The following is a 21122-nucleotide window of genomic DNA, read 5'->3' on the forward strand; positions in this document are numbered from 1 at the left end:
AGGTTATGCCTTTCTGAGTGAACAACATAAAAGTCCCCTGAAAATTTAATTAGACTTTTCTAACATGCATCAATTAGAAGTTGTCTAATCGCGATTCTATGTTGAATTCAACACACGGTCTGTAGGGGGCAGCAGCACCCGTTTACTGCGCACCATCTACCGTAAATCTCCAAAGAACAAAAAGGAGGGTCGCCATCTTTGAAATTCGCAGGAGGGTTGTTGCAGCGCAATATTTGAATTAAGTTTGGTTTAATTTATATAACACAAAAAAAAAGCTGCATGGCCAACCGAAATATGCACCAAGCGAGAATGCTAAGTGCTGACTCTCCTCAACCGGGGAGGCGAGGGACGGACTCCCCGGCCTCGTCGGAGCCGACGCCGGCGAACAAAGGCAGTCCGGCCCCACCGCAGCAGCAGCGGTCCCCCGCGGCCGACCAAAGTGAAGGAGCCGCGGAGGAAACGGGGGAAGGCTCGTCAAAAATGACTCTGGACATCGCGAGTTTTCGGAAGCCCGGAGAGAAGACCTTCACCCAGCGCTCTCGTCTCTTTGTTGGCAGCCTGCCGCTGGATGTCACAGAGGAGGAGTTCAAAAACCTGTTCGCTAAATATGGAAAGATCAGCGATGTGTTCATCAACAGGGAGCGGGGGTTTGGATTCGTTCGTTTGGTATGTTCATAACTGCACCTGGCTGTTTCAATTTTTCTTTGGTTTTTATTTAGTTCAAATTAGATTTCACATGGGTTGTCAGCATCCCGTGTCAGGGTTAGTAGAGTTTAATAGTAATATACCATACGTATATTATACCATGCCATCTAATATGGAATAATATAATCGTGATAAATGGTTGCCATTCAAGGGGTGGAGACTTATAAAAAGCTGGGCTAATTCAAGATTTATAAAAGCAAAAAAGCAGGACACATTGTTTTAAAAACAACTCACTTTGAAACCCGTAAAATATGTAAGAAAAATGATGCATGGTTTTCTTTTTTCATATTAAAATCGGAAAAGTTTTGCAGGCATTTCAATCTACTTTGGTTTAACTCACGATTTTGAGTTTATTTACCTAGCACTGATTCACAACACCTTGATAACCCTAAGTACAATTAAGGGCAACCAGTTGCCTTCAGAAGCCACCCAGTTAGTAATTAAGAGCCCGCCTCGGGGGTTTGATAGGGAATATTAAACTAACAGCATTATAAAGACCATTGGACACAGGATACAGGTCATGGAGAGAGGATACCACAAGAAGTCCTGTTTTCAGTTTTTCACAAGCCATTGAAAAGTGTGACACTGCTAATCAACCGCATCATCCTTATGGTGAAACATGGTGGTGGCATAATCATGCTGTGGGAAAACTTCAGGCAAGCCGGCTAGGCTTGAAGGGGAGATAGATAGAGCTATATACAGGGCAATCCTGGAAGAAAACCTCCCAAGAGGTTGCCAAAGACTTGAGACAGAGCTTCAGCTTTAAGCAGCACAACAACCCGAAATATACAGTCAGAGCTACAATGGGATGCTTTAAATGATACCATATTTACGTGTTAGAATAGCGTACACCACAATCCAATTCAGAATCTGTGGCATGACTTGAAAATTGATTTTCATAGGGACTCTCCTTTCTACCTGACTGAGTTTGTTCTATTTTGCAAAGAAGAATAAGCAGAAACTTCCATCTCTAAATTTGCAAAGCTAAAGACTTGCATCTGTAATTGCAGTGCAAGGTTATTCATCACAGTACTGAGACAGAGAGGCCTCAATATAAGTTTGCATGTGACACAATTTTGAATGTTATTTGTAAAGAAAATGGTAAAACCATATACCGCTGCACTACACCAGAGGTGTCCAACTCCAGTCCTCGAGGGCCAGTGTCCTGCAACCTTTAGATACGCCTCTTCTTCAACACACCTGAATCTAATAATTAGATCATTAGCAGGATTCTGGAGAACTCGACTGCATACCGAGGAGGAAATTCGACCATAGATTCAGATGTGTTGGACTAGGAACACATCTAAAAGTTTGAGGATACCGTCCCCCGATTGACATCCCTGCGCTACACCAATCAAAGTGAAGTTGCTGATGAAAACAAAAACTCGTTGCTTGTTTAAAAAAAAATCCCAAAAACTTCTATAGACTATATTTTGTTTTGAGCTGTAAAAGCCTGTTAGAAACAGCTGGTTGCAGCTTTAGAAATGTTGATTTAAAGGCTTGGTTGCATGAGGCCAACGGTGAAACTGTTTAGTTTGCTGGACCTCTTTTGGGGATTTCTTCCCAGATGCCCGAAACGTTAGTCAACCTTTATTTTGCAGGAAACCCGAACACTGGCAGAGATCGCTAAAGTCGAGGTGGACGGCACAGTTTTGAACAACAGACCACTAAAGGTCCGCTTTGCAACGCATGGAGCTGCACTCACAGTCCGCAATCTGTTGCCAGTGGTGACTAATGAACTCCTGGAACAGGTAAGTTGGAGGTGAAACAGAGCACTTCAAATGGGGATTTTTGTGCAACATTAATTAATAAGAAAAAAAACACAACCTCTGTATTCTCAGGCATTTTCTGAGTTTGGACCTGTGGAGCGGGCTGTTGTTGTGACAGATGACCGTGGCCGTTCCACTGGGAGAGCTATCGTTGAGTTTGAGAACAAAGTGTCTGCTCGTAAAGCCCTGGAGCGATGCGGCGAGGGAGCAATGCTGCTGACTACGTAAGGAGTGTGTGATGTTGTTTAACAGACTAAATAATCTTTCGTTCACTCTTCAATATAGTCCAGTTTAACAGGACTGTCTGGAGACGGGAGGAATCCAAACTGTACCTCCTGCTCTATTACCCCCGTGCTGCGCTGTATTTTTATATACCCATTTTGGTGTGATTTCACTAGCATGGCAACAGAACTTGTAGAATATCAGAGAACTGAATGTAATCATGCACATGGCTGTATCGTCCTGCATGTGTCATCTGCCTTTTTACTATTTGTTTATCTGCATAATTCTGTATTATTTTAGTGATATAGACTAAGCCCTACACTACATCATTTGTGTCCCAAGTCCAGTATAATAAATGTTGATGTAGAGCTTGTAGGCTGCTTGAATAGTTAATTTATCACAATCTATCTGAAAAGTAATGGTGTACAAATGAGATATTTAGTTTTACTTCCTACTTAGTGCTGCCTTTATCTGTTGTAATTTTGATGATTATGACCTACAGGTAATGAAAATCCAAAATTCAGTGTCTCAGAAAATTAGAAGATTGCATCAGATCAATAAAAAATTATATTTTAAACAGAAATGTCAGGCTTCTTATAACTATGTCTATTTCCATGTACTCAATGCTTGGTTGGGACTTTTTTTGCATGATTTACTGCATCAATGCAGCATGACATGGAGTCAATCAGCCTGTGGTTCTGCTGAGGTGTTGGAAGCCCAGGTTGCTTTGATAGCAGCCTTCAGGTCATCTTCATTGTTGGGTCTGGTGTCTCATCTTCCTCTTGACTATACTCCATAGATTCTCTGTGGGGTTCAGGTCAGGCCAGTCTGCTGGTCAAACAAGCCCAGTAACACCATGGTCACTGAAGCAGCTTATGGTACCTGTGGTGGGCAGGTATCAAGTCCTGCTGGAAAATGAATTCATCATCTCCATAAAGTTTGTCAACAGAAAGAAGCATGAACTGCTCTAACATTTCCTGGTAAATGGCTGCGTTGAGTATGGACTTCGAAAACCCAGTGCACCAGAACCAGCAGATGACATGGCATCCCAAACCATCTCTGACTGTGGAAAGTTCACTCTGGACTTCAAGTATTATGGATTCTGTGCCACCTTTCTTCCAGATTCTGGGACCTTGATGTTCAAATGAAATGCAAACTTTAAATTTCATCTAAAAAGGGGACTTTGGACCAGTGAGCAGCAGTCCAGTTTGTTTTCTCCTTAGCCCAAGTAAGATGCTTTTGACGTTGTCTCTGGTTCAGGGGTGGCTAGATACAAGGAACAATATATTAGTGCCTCATGTAGGGTTCATCGGTGCGTTAGGGTTATCCTCCTTGTGGAGGGTGTCAATGACTTTCTTCTGGACATTTGTCGAGTCAGCAGTCTTCCCCATTTCCCATATTTCACTTTTTGAAATGACAAAAAATTTGAACTTTTTCACAATATTCAAACTTTTTTAGATGTACCTGTGAAGCTAAACAACACTACGTCACCTAATGTATCAACCATGGATTTATTGTTCTGTTATGTTTTCTCAGGACTCCATGCCCTGCCATTGTTGAGCCCATGGAGCACTTAGATGAAGAAGAGGGTCTCCCGGAAAAGATCCTGCAAAAATCTCCAAAGTACTACAAGTAAGCAAACTTTATTTTTTATTTTATTCGTTCGTGTAGCGTTGTTGGCAGTTACATTACTTTTATTGTGACAGGGAGCGGGAACAGCCGCCCCGTTTCGCCCAGCCTGGCACGTTCGAGTTCGAATATGCGTCTCGCTGGAAAGCTCTGGATGAGATGGAGAAACAGCAGAGAGAGCAGGTCGACCGAAACATTAAAGAGGCCAAAGAGAAACTGGAGTCTGAGCTGGAGGCTGCTAAAAATGAGCACCAGCTCATGTTGATGAGACAAGGTAAGAGATCAGTGGCCATTGTTCTGTCTCTCTGCCATGTTACTTCTTAAAATATCCCTCCTTCTCCTCAGATCTAATGAGACGTCAGGAGGAACTAAGGAGGCTGGAGGAGCTTCGCAACCAGGAGCTGCAGAGACGAAAGCAGATAGAGATGAGGTGTGTGTCCCCTCTGTGAACACACCACCACCAGGAGACCACAAGAAGGGTCTTGAGAAAGGAATTACCATCTGTTACTATAATTTTTAAATTTAATATAAAGCACAAAGCTAATGTTGAAGGAAAGTCTTTTCATTAGTAATGTCTCAGATCAGTTAGTGATGTGAGGCATTATGAGGTGAACCTGATTAGAATCAGTCTGTGATGGGATTCTCATGTCTCTTTTTACTGAGGTCTGTCGTTTGTATCGGATTAGCTTCTAGTCTGAATGCTTTGTCATTAGGCATGAGGAGGAGCGAAGGAGGAGAGAGGAGGAGATGATGAGACACAGGGAGCAGGACGACTTGAGACGCCAGCCAGATGGGTTCATACCAAACTACCATGAAAATGTGAGTACAGATGTTTTACTGCACGGTTTTTAGTTTGCTTCTCATCAGTTGTGCAAATATGAAACCAAGACCGCTATACAGACAAAAAGCCAATGTAGTACTTTAACATACCTCAGATACACTCTTTTTTTAATTGCTTTATGATCTTTGCTGGTATACACCTTTGAGGTATACTTTTCCATTTGGCCGCTTCATGTAAACACTATGATCGAATTGTAATGTCAGTCTACTCTTTATATTTTAACCACATAATAAAACAGCTTTTTCAATTTAGTTCATTTGCTTTTGATGCTTTTTGTTGAAACTGTTGTAATACCTCTAATGGGTCGGGGCTGATAGGAGGTTCTTACAGTATGATAACTTTAAAACTACCTCCCACATCATCACAGTATTTATACTTCGCCTTTTGAAAATACACAAGTTTGTACTTTCAAGCCATTGTTAATATTTTTGATTTTTCAGCAGATCAAACTGTGTAGTTTTCAAGTGTTTATTGCGCAGAGTACATTCGTGTGCCTTACTTAAGCGTTGTACAACGTCACAAAGGAGCTCCAGGCTCTTCTACACATCTAAACTGCTGCTGTCTATGTTTGTTTATAATGAAGTGCATGCCAGGAAGAAAATAAATCGACCAACTGTATGAATGTGCATCCACCTATTCTTTATAATATGGCAGAGGAAGCTTAGTAAAGAGTTACTTCACTTACCTATGTTTGTTGTAGACACTGCTGCCTGCATGATTTAAGTGTACATTTTGTAAACTCAATGCAAATTTAAAAAACAAGGAAAAACTGAACATTTTAATAGCGTTCTTAGAACAAGGTTCTTGAAAATAAGACTTTTCACTAATACCGTTGATGAAAGATGTTGCAACTTTGTGACCCACCTTCTGTCATTGGCATCGACCAGAAATGTTGTGTAACGTCTGGTAATTAATAGTTTTTTAAACATACATAGCTTGTAGGTGTTTTACATCGAATGTAGCAAAGCCGCACCTACCTGCCAGGTAACGTCTTTGATATATAGTGGAGAGAACAAGTATTTGATACACTGCTGATTTTGCAAGTTTTCCCACTTGCAAAGCATGTAGAAGTCTTTCATTTTTATCATAGGTTCTCTTCAACTGTGAGTGACAGAATCTAAAACAAAAATCCAGAAAATCACATTGTATGATTTTTAAGTAATTAACATTTTATTGCATGACATAAGGATTTGATCACCTAACAACCAGTAAGAATCCTGGCTCTCACAGGCCTGTTCTTTAAGAAGCCCTCCTGTTCTCCACTCATTACCTGTACTAACTGCACCTGTTTGAACTCGTTATCTGTATAAAAAGATACCTGTCCACACACTCAATCAAACTAGCTCCAACCTCTCCACAATGGCCAAGACCAGAGAAATTAGAAGAAGTTCAAGATGACAGTCAATCTTCCTCGGTCTGGGGCTCCATGCGAGATCTCACCTCGTGGGGCATCAATGACATTCCTTATGTCATGCAATAAAATGCTTATTAATTACTTAGAAATCACACAATGTGATTTTCTGGATTTTTAAGATTTTGTCCCTCACAGTTAGAGTACCTATGATGAAAATGAAAGACTTCTACATGCTTTGCAAGTGGGAAAAGCTGAAAAATTAGCACTGTATCAAATACGTGTTGTCCTGACTGTAGATATCAAGAAGAGTTTATTTCCTATTCAGTTTGTCTTTTTCTTTTACTTCAAGTCAGTTCCTTTCCAGAGAAAAATCAATATTTTATTGAAATTGCACAGGAAGCACAAACAGTTATCTCCAAGCGCTTTCTGTAGTGTAGCATTTTATAGTATTGTAGTTGTTGTGGTTGTACAGCATCTTCCAAAGCAGGAATCCTCTAGCTTAGCTCCTGGAGCTTACATACATCACTAAAAAAACTCATAAGCACATCTGATGCCTAAAATACAAAATAGTGGATTAACTCTAATTATAATTTGGAGTAATTAACTGCTTGATTCAATTTTTTTCTAGAATGAATGTTTATTACAGCACCTTTGAAGGCTGTAACTGTTATAACTGTTTGTTTACTCATAAATTCAGCAACTCCTTATTGTTGCTTCTGGAGAGTTTTTGACTAATCGACATCAAAACTAATCAGTGGCCAAGATGAATGTTTTCAGGCAACCTTACTGATCTCAGGTCTGGTAAATCATTGTTTTTGTGATGATGATAATAATACATATGTAACCATCTTTCATTTGCTGCCTGCATAACAATTAGAAAGGCAAGTTTTGACTATGCAACATGGGTCATTATTTTCTCCTACTTTATCCTGGCTTTCATTTGTGTGTGTGTTTCCACCTTGGGGTCCAAAACCTGGGTTGTTTAGGTCTTCTTTTATCAGCTTCAGTGGATCTGGGAGCACAGATCTCCACCAACCACAACAGCAGAGTCCAGAATACGATTAGAAAGGGCAAAACCAAACCAATACAACAATATTTTCAGAATGTTTCAAAGTGATCATGGTTTAAAAGCTAAGTGCTATTTATTGTTCCAAGCTATGTGGAAATGTGTAACTAGAACTGATTTTAAAACAAATACAATGATCCCAGTTCCTAGGTGTTTGGGACAGAGAATAGGAGTTCTAGTCATAAAAATAAATGTTCATTAAAAAATCTAAAACAGATTGTTCTGTTACTGCGAATGAAATATTGTAAGGACCCAGTAGCCTTACTCCTCCACCATCAGATGCTGAAAGTGGACGTCCATGCTTCATTTATTTCCTTAAATGTTTTCCCTGAGGTTAGCTGATTTTTGTTTATTTGAATGTAGAACATGAGATGCCTAGCCTCAATGTGTTTACAAACAAAAACGCAAATTACACTGTTGTATAATCTAAATTTACCAGAAAATATAACTTGTCAAAGACAACCAGTGAACTGGGAGAAGACTGAAACAAAATGGTAATATTCAACCAGTAAGAAATATGTAGCACCCCACTATCAGAAATGTCCTCCCTTTATTTCTCAGTGCATCTAAAAAATATCTGCTTCTTTACCAGGATGGTTTTCTGGGGTAGATTTCTACCCTGCTGATTTGCAATAGAAATGCTGGAGGGAAAAACACACTTACATTGAACTGTTAAAACAAAAATAAGTGATAATGACAAAGATATGCTCTAGTAAAAGTACTCAAATACTGGGTATTTCTTCAGTGGAGCTACTGTCCAGTTCTTGTTGTGTGTGTTTGCTCTGGGTATATCCAAGTAAAGCTCTGATGGATGAATTCAGAACTCCTTTTATCTTCCTCCCTCCCTTCTTTCCTTCCTTCCTTTTATCTTTAGAGCACTTTTAAGTCACTCTTTTCTTTGAAGTACTTGAAGTACAAGTCGGACCTAATTTGGTAGACATGCAGAGCAGTGACGGGGATCTAAATGTTTCATTTGCAATCAGCTGTCATATCTAGAACAACCACTAGGGGGCATACGTGGTGACCAGATGATTGACCAGAAAACTTTTCATGCTTTTTGTCTATTGACTCTTTTACACCGCAATTATATGCAAACAATAATCTGCTCATATCTCCTGATTCCTAACATTAGGTTTTGTAGCATTTGACATCTGAAACTCGATAAATAAACATTATAAATCCTTCTTATCTAATTGATGTTATCTCTACTAGATTGTTTTGTTTTATTATAACAAAGTTGTTCTTCCAACTCAAAGCATTATTGGTGTGTTTGTAAATTTGTTATTCTGTGCGATTTAACTTCATTTATTTACCTCTAACTACAGCTTTTCTCTGTTTATGTTGAAGTACATTAACAATACAACTACTGTATACTTGAAGTTGTAGAATACAAGTATGTGTGTTGATTAATCAATATTAGGTCACTGTAATAAGTAAGTGTGTTGTTTGTCATAATTTGAATTATCGAGTAGTGGTCCTTTGCAAGAATGATTTAAACTGGAGGTGGTCTTATAAATGGCCAATTTTCTGATGCCAGTATTTATATATTGGACTCAGAAAGTATATTTTGGTGTTGCTGCCATCTAGTGCTGCATATACAGGGGTTGGACAATGAAACTGAAACACGTGTCATTTTAGTGTGGGAGGTTTCATGGCTAAATTGGACCAGCCTGGTAGCCAGTCTTCATTGATTGCACATTGCACCAGTAAGAGCAGAATGTGAAGGTTCAATTAGCAGGGTAAGAGCACAGTTTTGCTCAAAATATTGAAATGCACACAACATTATGGGTGACATACCAGAGTTCAAAAGAGGACAAATTGTTGGTGCACGTCTTGCTGACTCATCTGTGACCAAGACAGCAAGTCTTTGTGATGTATCAAGAGCCACGGTATCCAGGGTAATGTCAGCATACCACCAAGAAGGACGAACCACATCCAACAGGATTAACTGTGGACGCAAGAGGAATCTGTCTGAAAGGGATGTTCGGGTGCTAACCCGGATTGTATCCAAAAAAACATAAAACCACGGCTGCCCAAATCACGGCAGAATTAAATGTGCACCTCAACTCTCCTGTTTCCACCAGAAGTGTCCGTCTGGAGCTCCACAGGGTCAATATACACGGCCGGGCTGCTATAGCCAAACCTTTGGTCACTCATGCCAATGCCAAACGTCGGTTTCAATGGTGCAAGGAGCGCAGATCTTGGGCTGTGGACAATGTGAAACATGTATTGTTCTCTGATGAGTCCACCTTTACTGTTTTCCCCACATCCGAGAGAGTTACCATGTGGAGAAGCCCCAAAGAAGTGTACCACCCAGACTGTTGCATGCCCAGAGTGAAGCATGGGGGTGGATCAGTGATGGTTTGGGCTGCCATATCATATCATTCCCTTGGCCCAATACTTGTGCTAGATGGGCACGTCACTGCCAAGGACTTCTGAACCATTCTTGAGGACCATGTGCATCCAATGGTTCAAACATTATATCCTGAAGGCGGTGCCGTGTATCAGGATGACAATGCACCAATACACACAGCAAGACTGGTGAAAGATTGGTTTGATGAACATGAAAGTGAAGTTGAACATCTCCCATGGCCTGCACAGTCACCAGATCTAAATATTATTGAGCCACTTTGGGGTGTTTTGGAGGAGCGAGTCAGGAAACGTTTTCCTCCACCAGTATCACGTAGTGACCTGGCCACTATCCTGCAAGAAGAATGGCTTAAAATCCCTCTGACCACTGTGCAGGACTTGTATATGTCATTCCCAAGACGAATTGATGCTGTATTGGCTGCAAAAGGAGGCCCTACACCATACTAATAAATTATTGTGGTCTAAAACCAGGTGTTTCAGTTTCATTGTTCAACCCCTGTAAATGGTCACTGTTAACTGCATTAGGTACGGTAAGTATAAAAAAAGACATTCTCAAGTTGTAATAAACATGTTAACATTTAACTTTCTTCCAATTTGACTGTTATGAAGCATTTCTGATCGAGTTATATATGTTTTTTCAATTAAATGCTTCCTTAAAGTATTTAATTTGATAAGTTTCATAATGTTTGAAAAAATAAACTCTCTAGCTGTCATATTAGTTTAATTTGATTGTACAGAGACAGAGTATGTATAAAAATCCTGAAACATACATGATATAGTTAAAAATTGATTTAGACAATTTAGTAAAATAAACCCAGTCAGAATTATGGCTCCCAGGTTCTGCTGACTTGAGCTGGCTAGGTGTCTAAAGCACATCTGTCGACAGAACCCATTTCTTACTGCGGCAACATGGGCAGGACCAAAGAGCTATCAGATGCTGTCAGGAACAAGATGGTAGGCTGAAAACGCTTACAAGAACATCATTTTGATGAGAAGGTAACAAGACTGAGTATGACCTGAAGAGCACCATCTCCAAAGTCTAGCACAAAGGTAGAGGAATTATACTTTAGTTCTGTTTTTCTGCTAAAAGGGGAATAAACAAGCAGCAGATTTAAGTCATTAAACGACCTGGTCTGTCTCCAGACCTGAGCCCTTTAGAAAACCTGTGGAGGGAGCTGAAAATTCAGTTACCAAGAACGGAGGAGCCAAGGAACAAAGTAAAATCCCTCCTTAGAAGTTGACTAACCTGCTGACCAGCTGCAAGTAACATCTTGCCACTGTGGTTGCCAACAAAAGTTATCCACCCCCCGTTCCAAGCCCTGTTTTGCTCCAGAATAAAGTACTTATTCATCTCATAGAAATGTCAGTCATTTTTTAATATAATTTACAATTTTCTACTTTTTACCTGCACTTTGTTTTGTCACAGTCCACTTGATTAAAGGAATGGTTGGCCATTTTTGTGCATAACTCCTATTTGTTGGACAGGCTTTGACATAACTTGTTTTTAAATTAACTCTAGAAGATGACAGAAATGAAATCATATTTTTAACTGCATATTTACAGAATTGTTAGATTAACTATTACACTCCGTCAGTGTTGAAGGCAATTGTTTATTTATACCCTTCAAGTTTCTACATTTATTTTACCCCTTTGATTATTCAAGGCTTTTAAGGGTACTTCACGTATTTGTTGTCAGTTATGCATAAAGAGATGCTACATCCAAGATTGATTTGCAGTAGTCTGTCCAATAATGCTTTGTATTTTAGCAGTTTTATTCTCAAGGCTCTTCTTCACGTCTTTCAGAGGGAACAGGAAATGAGAGTGGGTGAGCTGGGCCCTCGTGGAGCTGGTAATATGGGAGGTACGGGCATGATTGTGTAGCTATTTCATGTTTCAGTTTTTCTTAGATCCACAGTAGGAGCTGTCGATTCAACACGAATGTACACTATCTGCATTTGTTGCATTAATATTGCTCTTTAGTATCCTTTTTATTTATTTAATGAAACTAGTGCAAAGAAGTGCAAAATATGACAAGGCAACTTACTTGACATGTGGATTATAAAAAGCAAATATCACAATATACTAATAACTTGTGTGTGGGGTGGAAAATGCAGTTTAAAAACCTTGTGGTCCCCGAGCTTTCATTCTCAGCTGCTGGCAGATCACTCTTCCTCTAACATAATTTCTGTTTTAGAAGTTAGTAGCAGAATTTATAACTCTGGTAAAATAAAAGCCTAATCAGACGTCATTGCATTTAACAGAAAATACACCTTGAAATGAAAGGCGTTTGTAGGGAAAGATTACAGTTTTTAATTTTATAAGTTATGCCTTAGAGTAATTAGGTGTACATTAACAAATAGTATGCAATTCTGCTAAGTGGAGAATGAAGGACTGGGGATGTATTTAAGTAGGAGAAATTGAAATGAACCGTGATTGGTCTGAAAAAGAACATAACCCAGGATTGCACATCACCTTTATAAACATATCTGTCTCATTCATATGGATTTCTTGTGGTACTCTATGGTTGTGTCAGGTTTATACAATGTGTTGTTGGAAATGTTTCATGTGTCATTTTGTTTCCTCCCATTTCTGTGCTTTTGCTGTGTTTAAAACAACTTAATCTGTCAATACATTATTTTTACCCTCAAGCTATCACACCTTCGCAGGTGTGATAGCTTGACAAAATATAGAAAAATAAGCTGCCTTGTTGTTTAAATACAACAGTATTGATGTTTGTACATTTAAAAGATTAGCAGCCTCTTTAATTGATGCATTAGGACTGGGTGCAGAAACATGCTGTGGTTTCACAGATGAAGAGTCAGTTCTGTCCCATGAAACTGGTAAAATGATGCTAACTCTTTGATGGTCTAAATCAAGACTTGTGTCAAGGGCTTGGTTGAGATTTATATAAAAAAAAAAAAAATTTGCCATTTGTACTTACAAAAGAAAAGGTCTTGAGAAGAACGTTCTCTCTGCTGTGTGGACGTCTGTGCAAGGAGAAGCCTCGTTTCATCAGGCCTGTGGCGTTACGTCTCGGACTCTCAGGAGAAAAGAGGGTCAATACTTGTAAACTGATCTGCCCCTGGTGGTGAATTGGATCCAGTGGCAGTGGAGGCTGACGGACAGACCTGATCAACCGAAATATGTTTTGTGGATGAACTGGGGATGTCAAATGGGAGCCCATAGTCATGTTCTGGGAAAGGTTGGAAATGTGCAATCCAAGTGGGCCCAGTTCAGGAATGCCATTGCAGATGCAGCTGTGGCCTAAAGGTCATTCATGCTGGTGGCGGTGGCCCCCAGAGGGACCCTTTAGTAGACACCAAATGTTATGGAAGCCCTCATGCTAAAGAAAAGAGGCCTTTGAGGCGGGTTGTCCTTTGGGACTCTTGAAGCAGCAGACAAGTAACGGGGCCAGCAGAAATGCAACTACTGGCGATGCAGAAGCTAAAACTCAAAACGAGAGATGAATTCAGTGAGACTGTGGAGAAAGACTTAGTGTTGGCAAACTGTCTGACTACCCAGACATGTAGCGCAGGGCCTGTTCTGAGCCTGGAAGGAGCGCTTTGAGGATCTCCTAACATGTGAGAGAAAGCAGTCTGAGGACTCTGTGGCAGAGCATGCCAAAGTAGTTAAAAGGTTCTCCGGTAGCAGGGCGCCAGGAGTGGATGAGATGTTGCATGATCTTGACATACATCTGACATATCTTCAGTGTCGCGCCTGGGTGGTGGTTCTAATATTTAACTGTGTCCCAGTTCTCTGCTCAATGTTGAGCTTGTTCCCGGTGCTTGATGGACTCCGCTAGCACTGCAGTGTGTCCCCTATTCCAGTTGGGCTGTTTGTTAACAGGAAATCAGTATGTAATCATGGACAGAAGGGTCTCTGGTTCGAGAACTTCTGGGTTTCCTCTTTTCCTTTAATGTCTGAGGCGATGGTTCTTAAATAGAAAAAGGGGGACTGCTTCCTCTGGGTCGTCATTATCTGTCTTAAGTGAAGGAGTTCAAATCTTCTTGCCATTAGGAGATGTATTGACAGATAGGAGCTTTATCTGGAGTAATGGAGGTGCTGCTTTGGTCTGTCATGTTGAAGCAAGATCTGAGCTAAAAAGCAAAGCAATCAATCTTGTCTGTAAATGTCCCTTACCTTTGGCCATGGGATATCCATCCTGGGTTGAAATGGCTGAAACGATCTTCCCATGTCGGGTCACTGGACATAATGACCTGGAATTGCCATACATGGGCGAGATAATTTTGCATTGGACTGAGTAGAGTAGGAAAAAAAATGTATTTCAATTGATCCTAGGTGTTGGTTAGATGTATGATACTTTATATTCCAATCATGGTAATACATTTGTGCAGAGTCCTCTTTGGATGTTACTCATCTTGTTGTATTAACCTTGCCCCAGTTTTACAGATTGCAGTTACTAGTTTAGTGCGCTTTTGCTTTTAATTATTAGTCAGTTGTTGTTTTATGGTTCAGAATCTTATTCTACAGTAAGAAATGAGGTTGCTGGGATTAATTCATAATCGAACCATCAACCCTTCCCTTCTGTAACGCACATTTTTTGCTTATCCAATGTCAAAACTGCCTTCATATTTACAATTTAATGATCTTTTCAATGCCCCATTCCATTATTGCGCTGTATAACTTTTTCAACTGTCCTTTTCTGTATCCCTTATGGTTGAAGTGATGTGCAATCCAGAGGTTAAATGTAGTATGCATGTGCTCAACAGCACATCGCCTCAAGTGTTATTTTGAAGAAACATTTACTCTTCTGCTCTTCACTTTTTTTTATATTCTTTTTTACCTTTCCCAGCTTTTTTCCTAACATAAGTCTAAAATGTCTAAACTAATTATGGTTACAATATTATTGTTATCTTAGAGAACAAAAGGAAATGAAATGAACTTAAAACTGGGGAACTGTTTCATAATGTAGTTGAAGTGTAAAGAATGATTACAATACTGTAAAAATTACCAAACCGTATAGTGTACGCTATAAAATAATACTTTGTTCAAGATGTTTTCTTTCATACCAATTTTGACCTATAGGGTCAAGATGTCTTGAGTGCTAATTTAATACCTACAATCGATTACACAATTTTACACTGTACAAAACTTTTAAGTTCCATGATCAATTTGTAACAGATACTAGTTTTAATTTGCAAATATACATGAAGTAGTTTTAAACGAAACAGACTGATGACCCAATAATCCATTGTTTTGCGTGTAGATGGGTTTAACCAGGCCTCTGCAGGGCCCACTGGTAACCAGGGTCAAATGATGGGCGTGAGTGGAAGGGGAGGAGCCATTACCCCAGAGGGAGCATCAAATATGGGGACACCTTTGATGTCAGAGAATGGAGCCATGGTAACGTATCTTAAAACCTTGACTTACGCTTCTCTATTCATTAATACGATCAGGCCCAAAAAACAGCATAGCATTTCCCTGCATTGTGTTGGGAAATCTTTAGCAAAAGCTCTGCATTGAGTTAAGCTCTCAAACATTTGGTCAGGTATGTTTTCAAAAACTCCACTTGTAAAGAAACACAGACTTTGTATTAGAAACTATACAGTGCCTTGCAAAAGTGTTTAGAGCTCTTAAGTTGTTTGACATTTTGTCGCTGTACTAAAGAGATGTAAAGAGTATGGCACCAACTGCAAACCCACCAAGACCGTATGCTTGACTGACTGAGCTACAATGGAAAGGTTTAGATCAAAGCATGTTTTTGTTGAAATGACTCAGTCAAAAATGGACCCAAATCTAGTTGGGGAATCTTTGGAAAAACTTAAAAATTGATATTCAGATACCCTCCATCTGATCTTACTGAGTCTGAGCTGTTTTGCAAAGAGACTGTGCAAAGACTTCAATCTCTAGATCGGGAGTGGGGAACCGATGGCCTCCGGGCCATATATACGGCCTTTAGAACCCTTTAGTCTGGCCCGCCATGCAATTTTAAATAAATAAAATATTTAAAGTTAGGTGAAAAAAAGATTCCAGGCGGTTGAGGCTGCAGATAACTAGCTGCTGAATTAGCCTTGGTAGCAAGCCTTTTTGTTAGGTGCATTCTGTGCAAGAAACCTTTTAAGCTTTGCACTACGGGGTTTAAGGCTGTAGAGAGCCATTTGAAGTGTAAGAAGCACAAAGCTGCTGCCAAGACCCACATATGCCCTTTTTCAACTGGCTCAATTTAGGCGTTGCGGCTCCACTCAGTTTTGCTCTACTCGTTTACGGTACCAGTTGTGTTTAAAGTAATCTGCATGAAACGAAAAAAAATACATAAACTAAATACTATTAATGTTTGTATTATTGTATATGCAATAACGTCTTATATATGTTTTTTTCATGTCTAAAATGATCCACTGGGAGAATTAGCTGGACCACAGCCCAGCCAGAATATATAAAATAAAGCTCGGGGGTTCTGATGTGAGGGGGCTGGCAGCAGCCGCAGAGGGGAGAGACGCTGCTGTCTGGATGGTGAAGCTCCAAAGTTTGCATGAAGAAGTTACAAGTTTGGGCTGAGGAAGCTTTTGTCTCAGCCATGGCGATAACGAGGACAAGGACTTTAAAGCATAAAACTGTGGACCGATGACGTTAGTTGAAGGTTGGACATTAGATATTCGTGCTATGTGGATTCAGCGGGCTCCTCCCGTTTGATCCGATGAAAGTAGTCTGATTACGGGCTGCTTCCCTCCTCCTGAACACGCTGGTTCTCTTAAGAGCTTCAATAAATTTCCGAACCAAACACGCTGTTTTGTGTGTTTTGGGGGAAATGTTTGTGCATCTGAACAGCTGATTTTATGTGATCAGGTGGTTTAGGACGTTATTCAATACAGCACCCCCTACCTGCATGTAATTCAGAAAGCTGTCATGGTGTCCTTTTTCTTTTCTTTCAGCCTTAAGGTTGTTTTATAAATGGTAAAATTATATTTATATTTGACCTGCTCTGGCAAATGTGGTTCTTAATATTATTGTAGTCCCTTTTGAGGTTTATTGACTTTTTCCTGTACTACCTCAGTGAAAACCTTCTGATTTCTCCTGGTCCCACAGTGAACAGCAGTCTGTTCACGTCACATGTAGTCCCTACTCAGCCCTGGTCGTACCTGCTCAGGAGCATGGAACAAAAAAAGCTGAGTAAGTCCAAATCGAGCCAGTGGAAAAGGGGCAAAAGAGGACCCAGAAATGTCACTGTTTCTGTGGTCCGGCATGGCTAAAGCTCCACAGAAAACTGTCGCCGCCACTCTACTACTAGCACTGATCTAAGAGCAGCATTTGGTGCGACTCTGAGGTCAGAGTATCTGTGGATTTCAAACACAGCAGTCAAACACCAGTTTTATAACTCCAATGAATGGATATGAGATGTTTCCTTTTATTTTCCCTGATTCACAAATCGTGAACACATTTTTATGCACTTGTTCATACAACAATTGAACCAGATAGCACTTTTATCACTTTAGTAATGGAGTACTGAAAATAAAGGCACGGCATACTTTCACATTTAAAATTGGTAAAAGAAAACTAACGTTCTGCTACAATTACAGCCTTTCCCTTCACAATTGTACACTACATCGAACACAACAGATAAAACCTACCCTAAAGATTGTGGTGGTAACATGAAAATGTCTGAGGTATTGATACTGCTGCAAGGCACTGTTGACTTAAAAGTAGAAGCAATTTTACTGAATTCAAATTTTTGAAGCAAATAAGTCTCATTCACTAATGGTCGTATTTTTCTTTTCTCCCCTCTCTGCGGGTTTACCTCATTTTTTCTTCTTCTTTTACGTTTGGATGGTGACAATTGGATCAAACTCAACCTTGACTGAACTTTAAACTCGCTTTCCTAAATCCCCTCACCACAATTGTGGATCAACTGGACTCATGAATGACGTCCAACATTACCTCTTGTGCCTACTTACAACTGTTCCTCTGGAACTCAATGTTGACCTCAGCGTAATGATCGGTACCCTCAGGGTGGATCAATGGGGGGTCGATCAGAGGTAGAGTCCCCAAAGCAACAACAGCAGCTATTGGGACCCCAGGGTGGACCAGCTCCGGGATATGGCAGAGGCAGTCCAGTTCCGAGTGTCTTTGACGGCCCAAATAGCAAGCGCCGCAGATACTAAAGGTTCTCATGTATTAGCAGCCAGTGCAATTTTTCTTATTGTGTTACATAAAACCCCATGTTTACCCATCACCATCATGACTCCAATTTGCTGGACAACAGAGTCGCATGTCTTTTGTCCTTTAGTTGACTTATTTTTCGATTGATGGAAAGACCGTGTTTGTTGTTTATTGTACCTGTTTTTAGCAGTATATTTCTCTTCTTTCTGATCTGAATAAAACTTTTCATCAGTATGAACACATGGCATATTGAAAAATAAAATGTTTATTGCATTTTGATATTTTGTGAATATGCAAATAGTTTTGAGTGAGAAATGCTTTCCAAAAGAGATAATATTAAAAGTTCAAATTTTCTGATTTATTATTCTACACCTGTCAAATAGAGGTTTGCGAAACAATAACATAGGTGCTTGGTTCAGGCATGCTCACTATTTTTCGCCCCCAAGTCTGGCCAATGTTTGTCTTGAACCGGCTGCTAGAAAACTTTGACCATGTGATTACACAGGAAACTCCAGACAAGGTCAAAAAAAAAAGGCAAGTCAGAAGAATCGGGTGCTGGTCATTTCACCCCTTTGCCATTTTATTCTTTTGCAGTTTTGATCATTTTGGACACAATTTTTTAGTTGTACAAAAAGAGCAGACTGCCATGGGGAGTTTTGTAGCGACCATATGTTGATTCATACTGGAGTTAGGGGTGTTCCATACATGCTTTGAATACCAGTAATTTTCTACAATCTACTCATACTTTACTGTAAGTAAATGTGGTTTTATGAGTTCAATAAATGTCTTCCAAGTTATTTTGGTGGATCATAATGTTGTCAACTTGCCTGAACAGGGATCAGAACCTCAATCAATTGATTAGGGGTGAAATAAAAATGGCATTCAACTGTAATTGTAAGCAGTTTCCATGGGGTTCCAAGCCCCCCCCTGAACAAGTCCGTCCCTGCACACTTCCCCAGTTATGTCTGGACTTTCTAGTACAGAAATGCTTGTACTGATTAAATGTATTAATAATGTTTAAAGATTTTTATTGCAAAAGAAGAATGAATAACTTCAAGATGGACCATAGGTTTTGGGTTGTCAAAGAATATGTCCTGGAACATTTTAGTTCATGTTTCGCCTTGAATTCTGTCACAAATTTTCATGAAGATTTGTTGCCGTGAGATAAACTTCTTACTCCTGTGGTGGTGAGTTTTTTGCTAATTTCTTGCGCATTCTCAGATGGATATGACTAATATGAAGTTTTATCCAAGAAGCTCTTACCGTGACAGATATGTCAAATATGTTTTTAGCTTGCTAACAATGAAAGTTGAACGCATAATTTATAAAAGTTTAAAAAAATAACTTAATTCAAATTAAAACTTGTAGATTTTAGCATTATTTGCTTTCAGATTTGATCAAAAACACCTGCAAAGAGAAATCACCAGCTACCCCTATGTGAAATGTAGGGAGATGGGGATGAATTAGCAACACCTAGGTATAAAATGGGAGTATGAACTGGCAAAGAGGTCAATTGACCTGGAAGCGTAAGAATCACTAGCAGTGTTCAGAATATTCTGTATGTTGCAGTGTTTACCATCACCTATGTGGGCAGCATGGGTATTTGAGCAATTTTGTGAAATTTCCTTGCCAGTTTTTGGACAGCAACATTTTCTAAACTGAATAAAATGTTTTTAGAAACCAGTGTGCATAGTTGGGGCCTTGGTGCTTTTTGTTTGTGTTCTGAATGTGGAGTGTTCAAGTTTCTTTTATTGATCAACTTTACATGTGCTGCCATTGGCTTGTATAGATCTTTTAAAATAAGGGATTACTTTTAACTGTTGATAGTAATATCACTTGTACCAGAAATATTGTGTATTGTGATATTATCATGGGGATTGTACAAGTCGACATTTTCAAAAATAACAGAATATTTGCATTATGAATGAAAGAAGCCACATGTGCAGTCACTGAGAAGTCACAGGCTTTAGTTACCTAAAGTGATTGCAAATATCCAACGCAATGCTTCCCATTTCTTGACCTTCTCAGAGTTTATCCTGTGGGTTAAAATCTTGCAATTAAAAGATTCAAAAGTAGTCATAGTTTTTCCTTCCTTTTTTTCAATGTTTTGGTAACTAAGTATCTATGTTGGTGACATCCTGATCATTTTCCATAAGTATGTGAAATCTTCCTTTTCTTTGTAGTTTGGGATTTAATTTCCCCTTTTACATTGCTTCTTTTGCTGAGAGTAATAGGAAGTAAATGTTTCTTTAACTTTTGTGCATCTTATATTTAAAGGTCAAGTGAAAAAAAAATATTGAATGTTTTTTGTTTGAACAAACTGTATTTTTTATTTTCTAAACCTGATGAAAAATAAATACCCTCCAGTTACATCCACCTTTATCTGATTGTTTGGAACTTTATACACCACAGGACACTTTAGATCTACAATTGGTAAAATACCTCAAATATATTACTTTTAAATTACTCAAACTATAACACTACTGAGAGATGTACTGTACATACTCATCAAGACTAGGATCATATTGATCATTTGGGATTTTAAATGTTTCTTTTGAACCATTTTTTATGAAAGAAGGCTTTATAAAAATCGCTACTTTTAAGATTGTTTAAACAAGAATAAGAGGTACTACATTGAGTTTGTGATTTTTTCCATTATCCATACTTGATCAAAATTAAAAACCTACACTCACCGGCTGCTACACCTGTTCAACATACAACTCCAATTACATGGCAATTACACTGCATCTGGCATGGTGAAGATGACTTTCTAAAGTTCAAACTGAGCATCAGAATGAGGAAGAAATGGGATTCAAGAGACTTCACATGTTGGGAATGGCCCGAAAAGAGAAAATATCCTCATTACGATCAGTGTATGTGAAATACCGTCTCTGAATGCACATGTTGGACCTCAAAAGCAGATGGGCACACCAGGTGCCACTCCTGTCAGGTTAGAACAGGAAATGTAGGCCACAATTCACAATCTCACTAAAACTGGACAATGACGGGTTGGAAAAATGCTGCCTTGTACAATGAGACTCAATTTTTGTT

At 39.4% G+C, this 21122-nt stretch overlaps 1 protein-coding gene across 1 annotated transcript; it reads left to right on the forward strand.

Moving 5' to 3' along the window:
- The first annotated feature begins 183 nt into the window (after positions 1 to 183).
- pspc1 (paraspeckle component 1) lies at positions 184 to 20447 on the forward strand. Its single transcript, XM_047355566.1, has 10 exons — positions 184 to 666; positions 2307 to 2456; positions 2547 to 2698; positions 4233 to 4328; positions 4403 to 4599; positions 4671 to 4755; positions 5039 to 5144; positions 11760 to 11817; positions 15184 to 15320; positions 17900 to 20447. The coding sequence occupies exons 1-10, from the start codon at positions 280 to 282 to the stop codon at positions 18071 to 18073; spliced, it is 1542 nt and encodes a 513-aa protein (XP_047211522.1). The 5' UTR covers positions 184 to 279; the 3' UTR covers positions 18074 to 20447.
- Positions 20448 to 21122: the final 675 nt, after the last annotated feature.

This window comes from Girardinichthys multiradiatus, chromosome 24 (assembly GCF_021462225.1).
Source record: "Girardinichthys multiradiatus isolate DD_20200921_A chromosome 24, DD_fGirMul_XY1, whole genome shotgun sequence".
Taxonomy (NCBI): Eukaryota; Metazoa; Chordata; class Actinopteri; order Cyprinodontiformes; family Goodeidae; genus Girardinichthys; species Girardinichthys multiradiatus.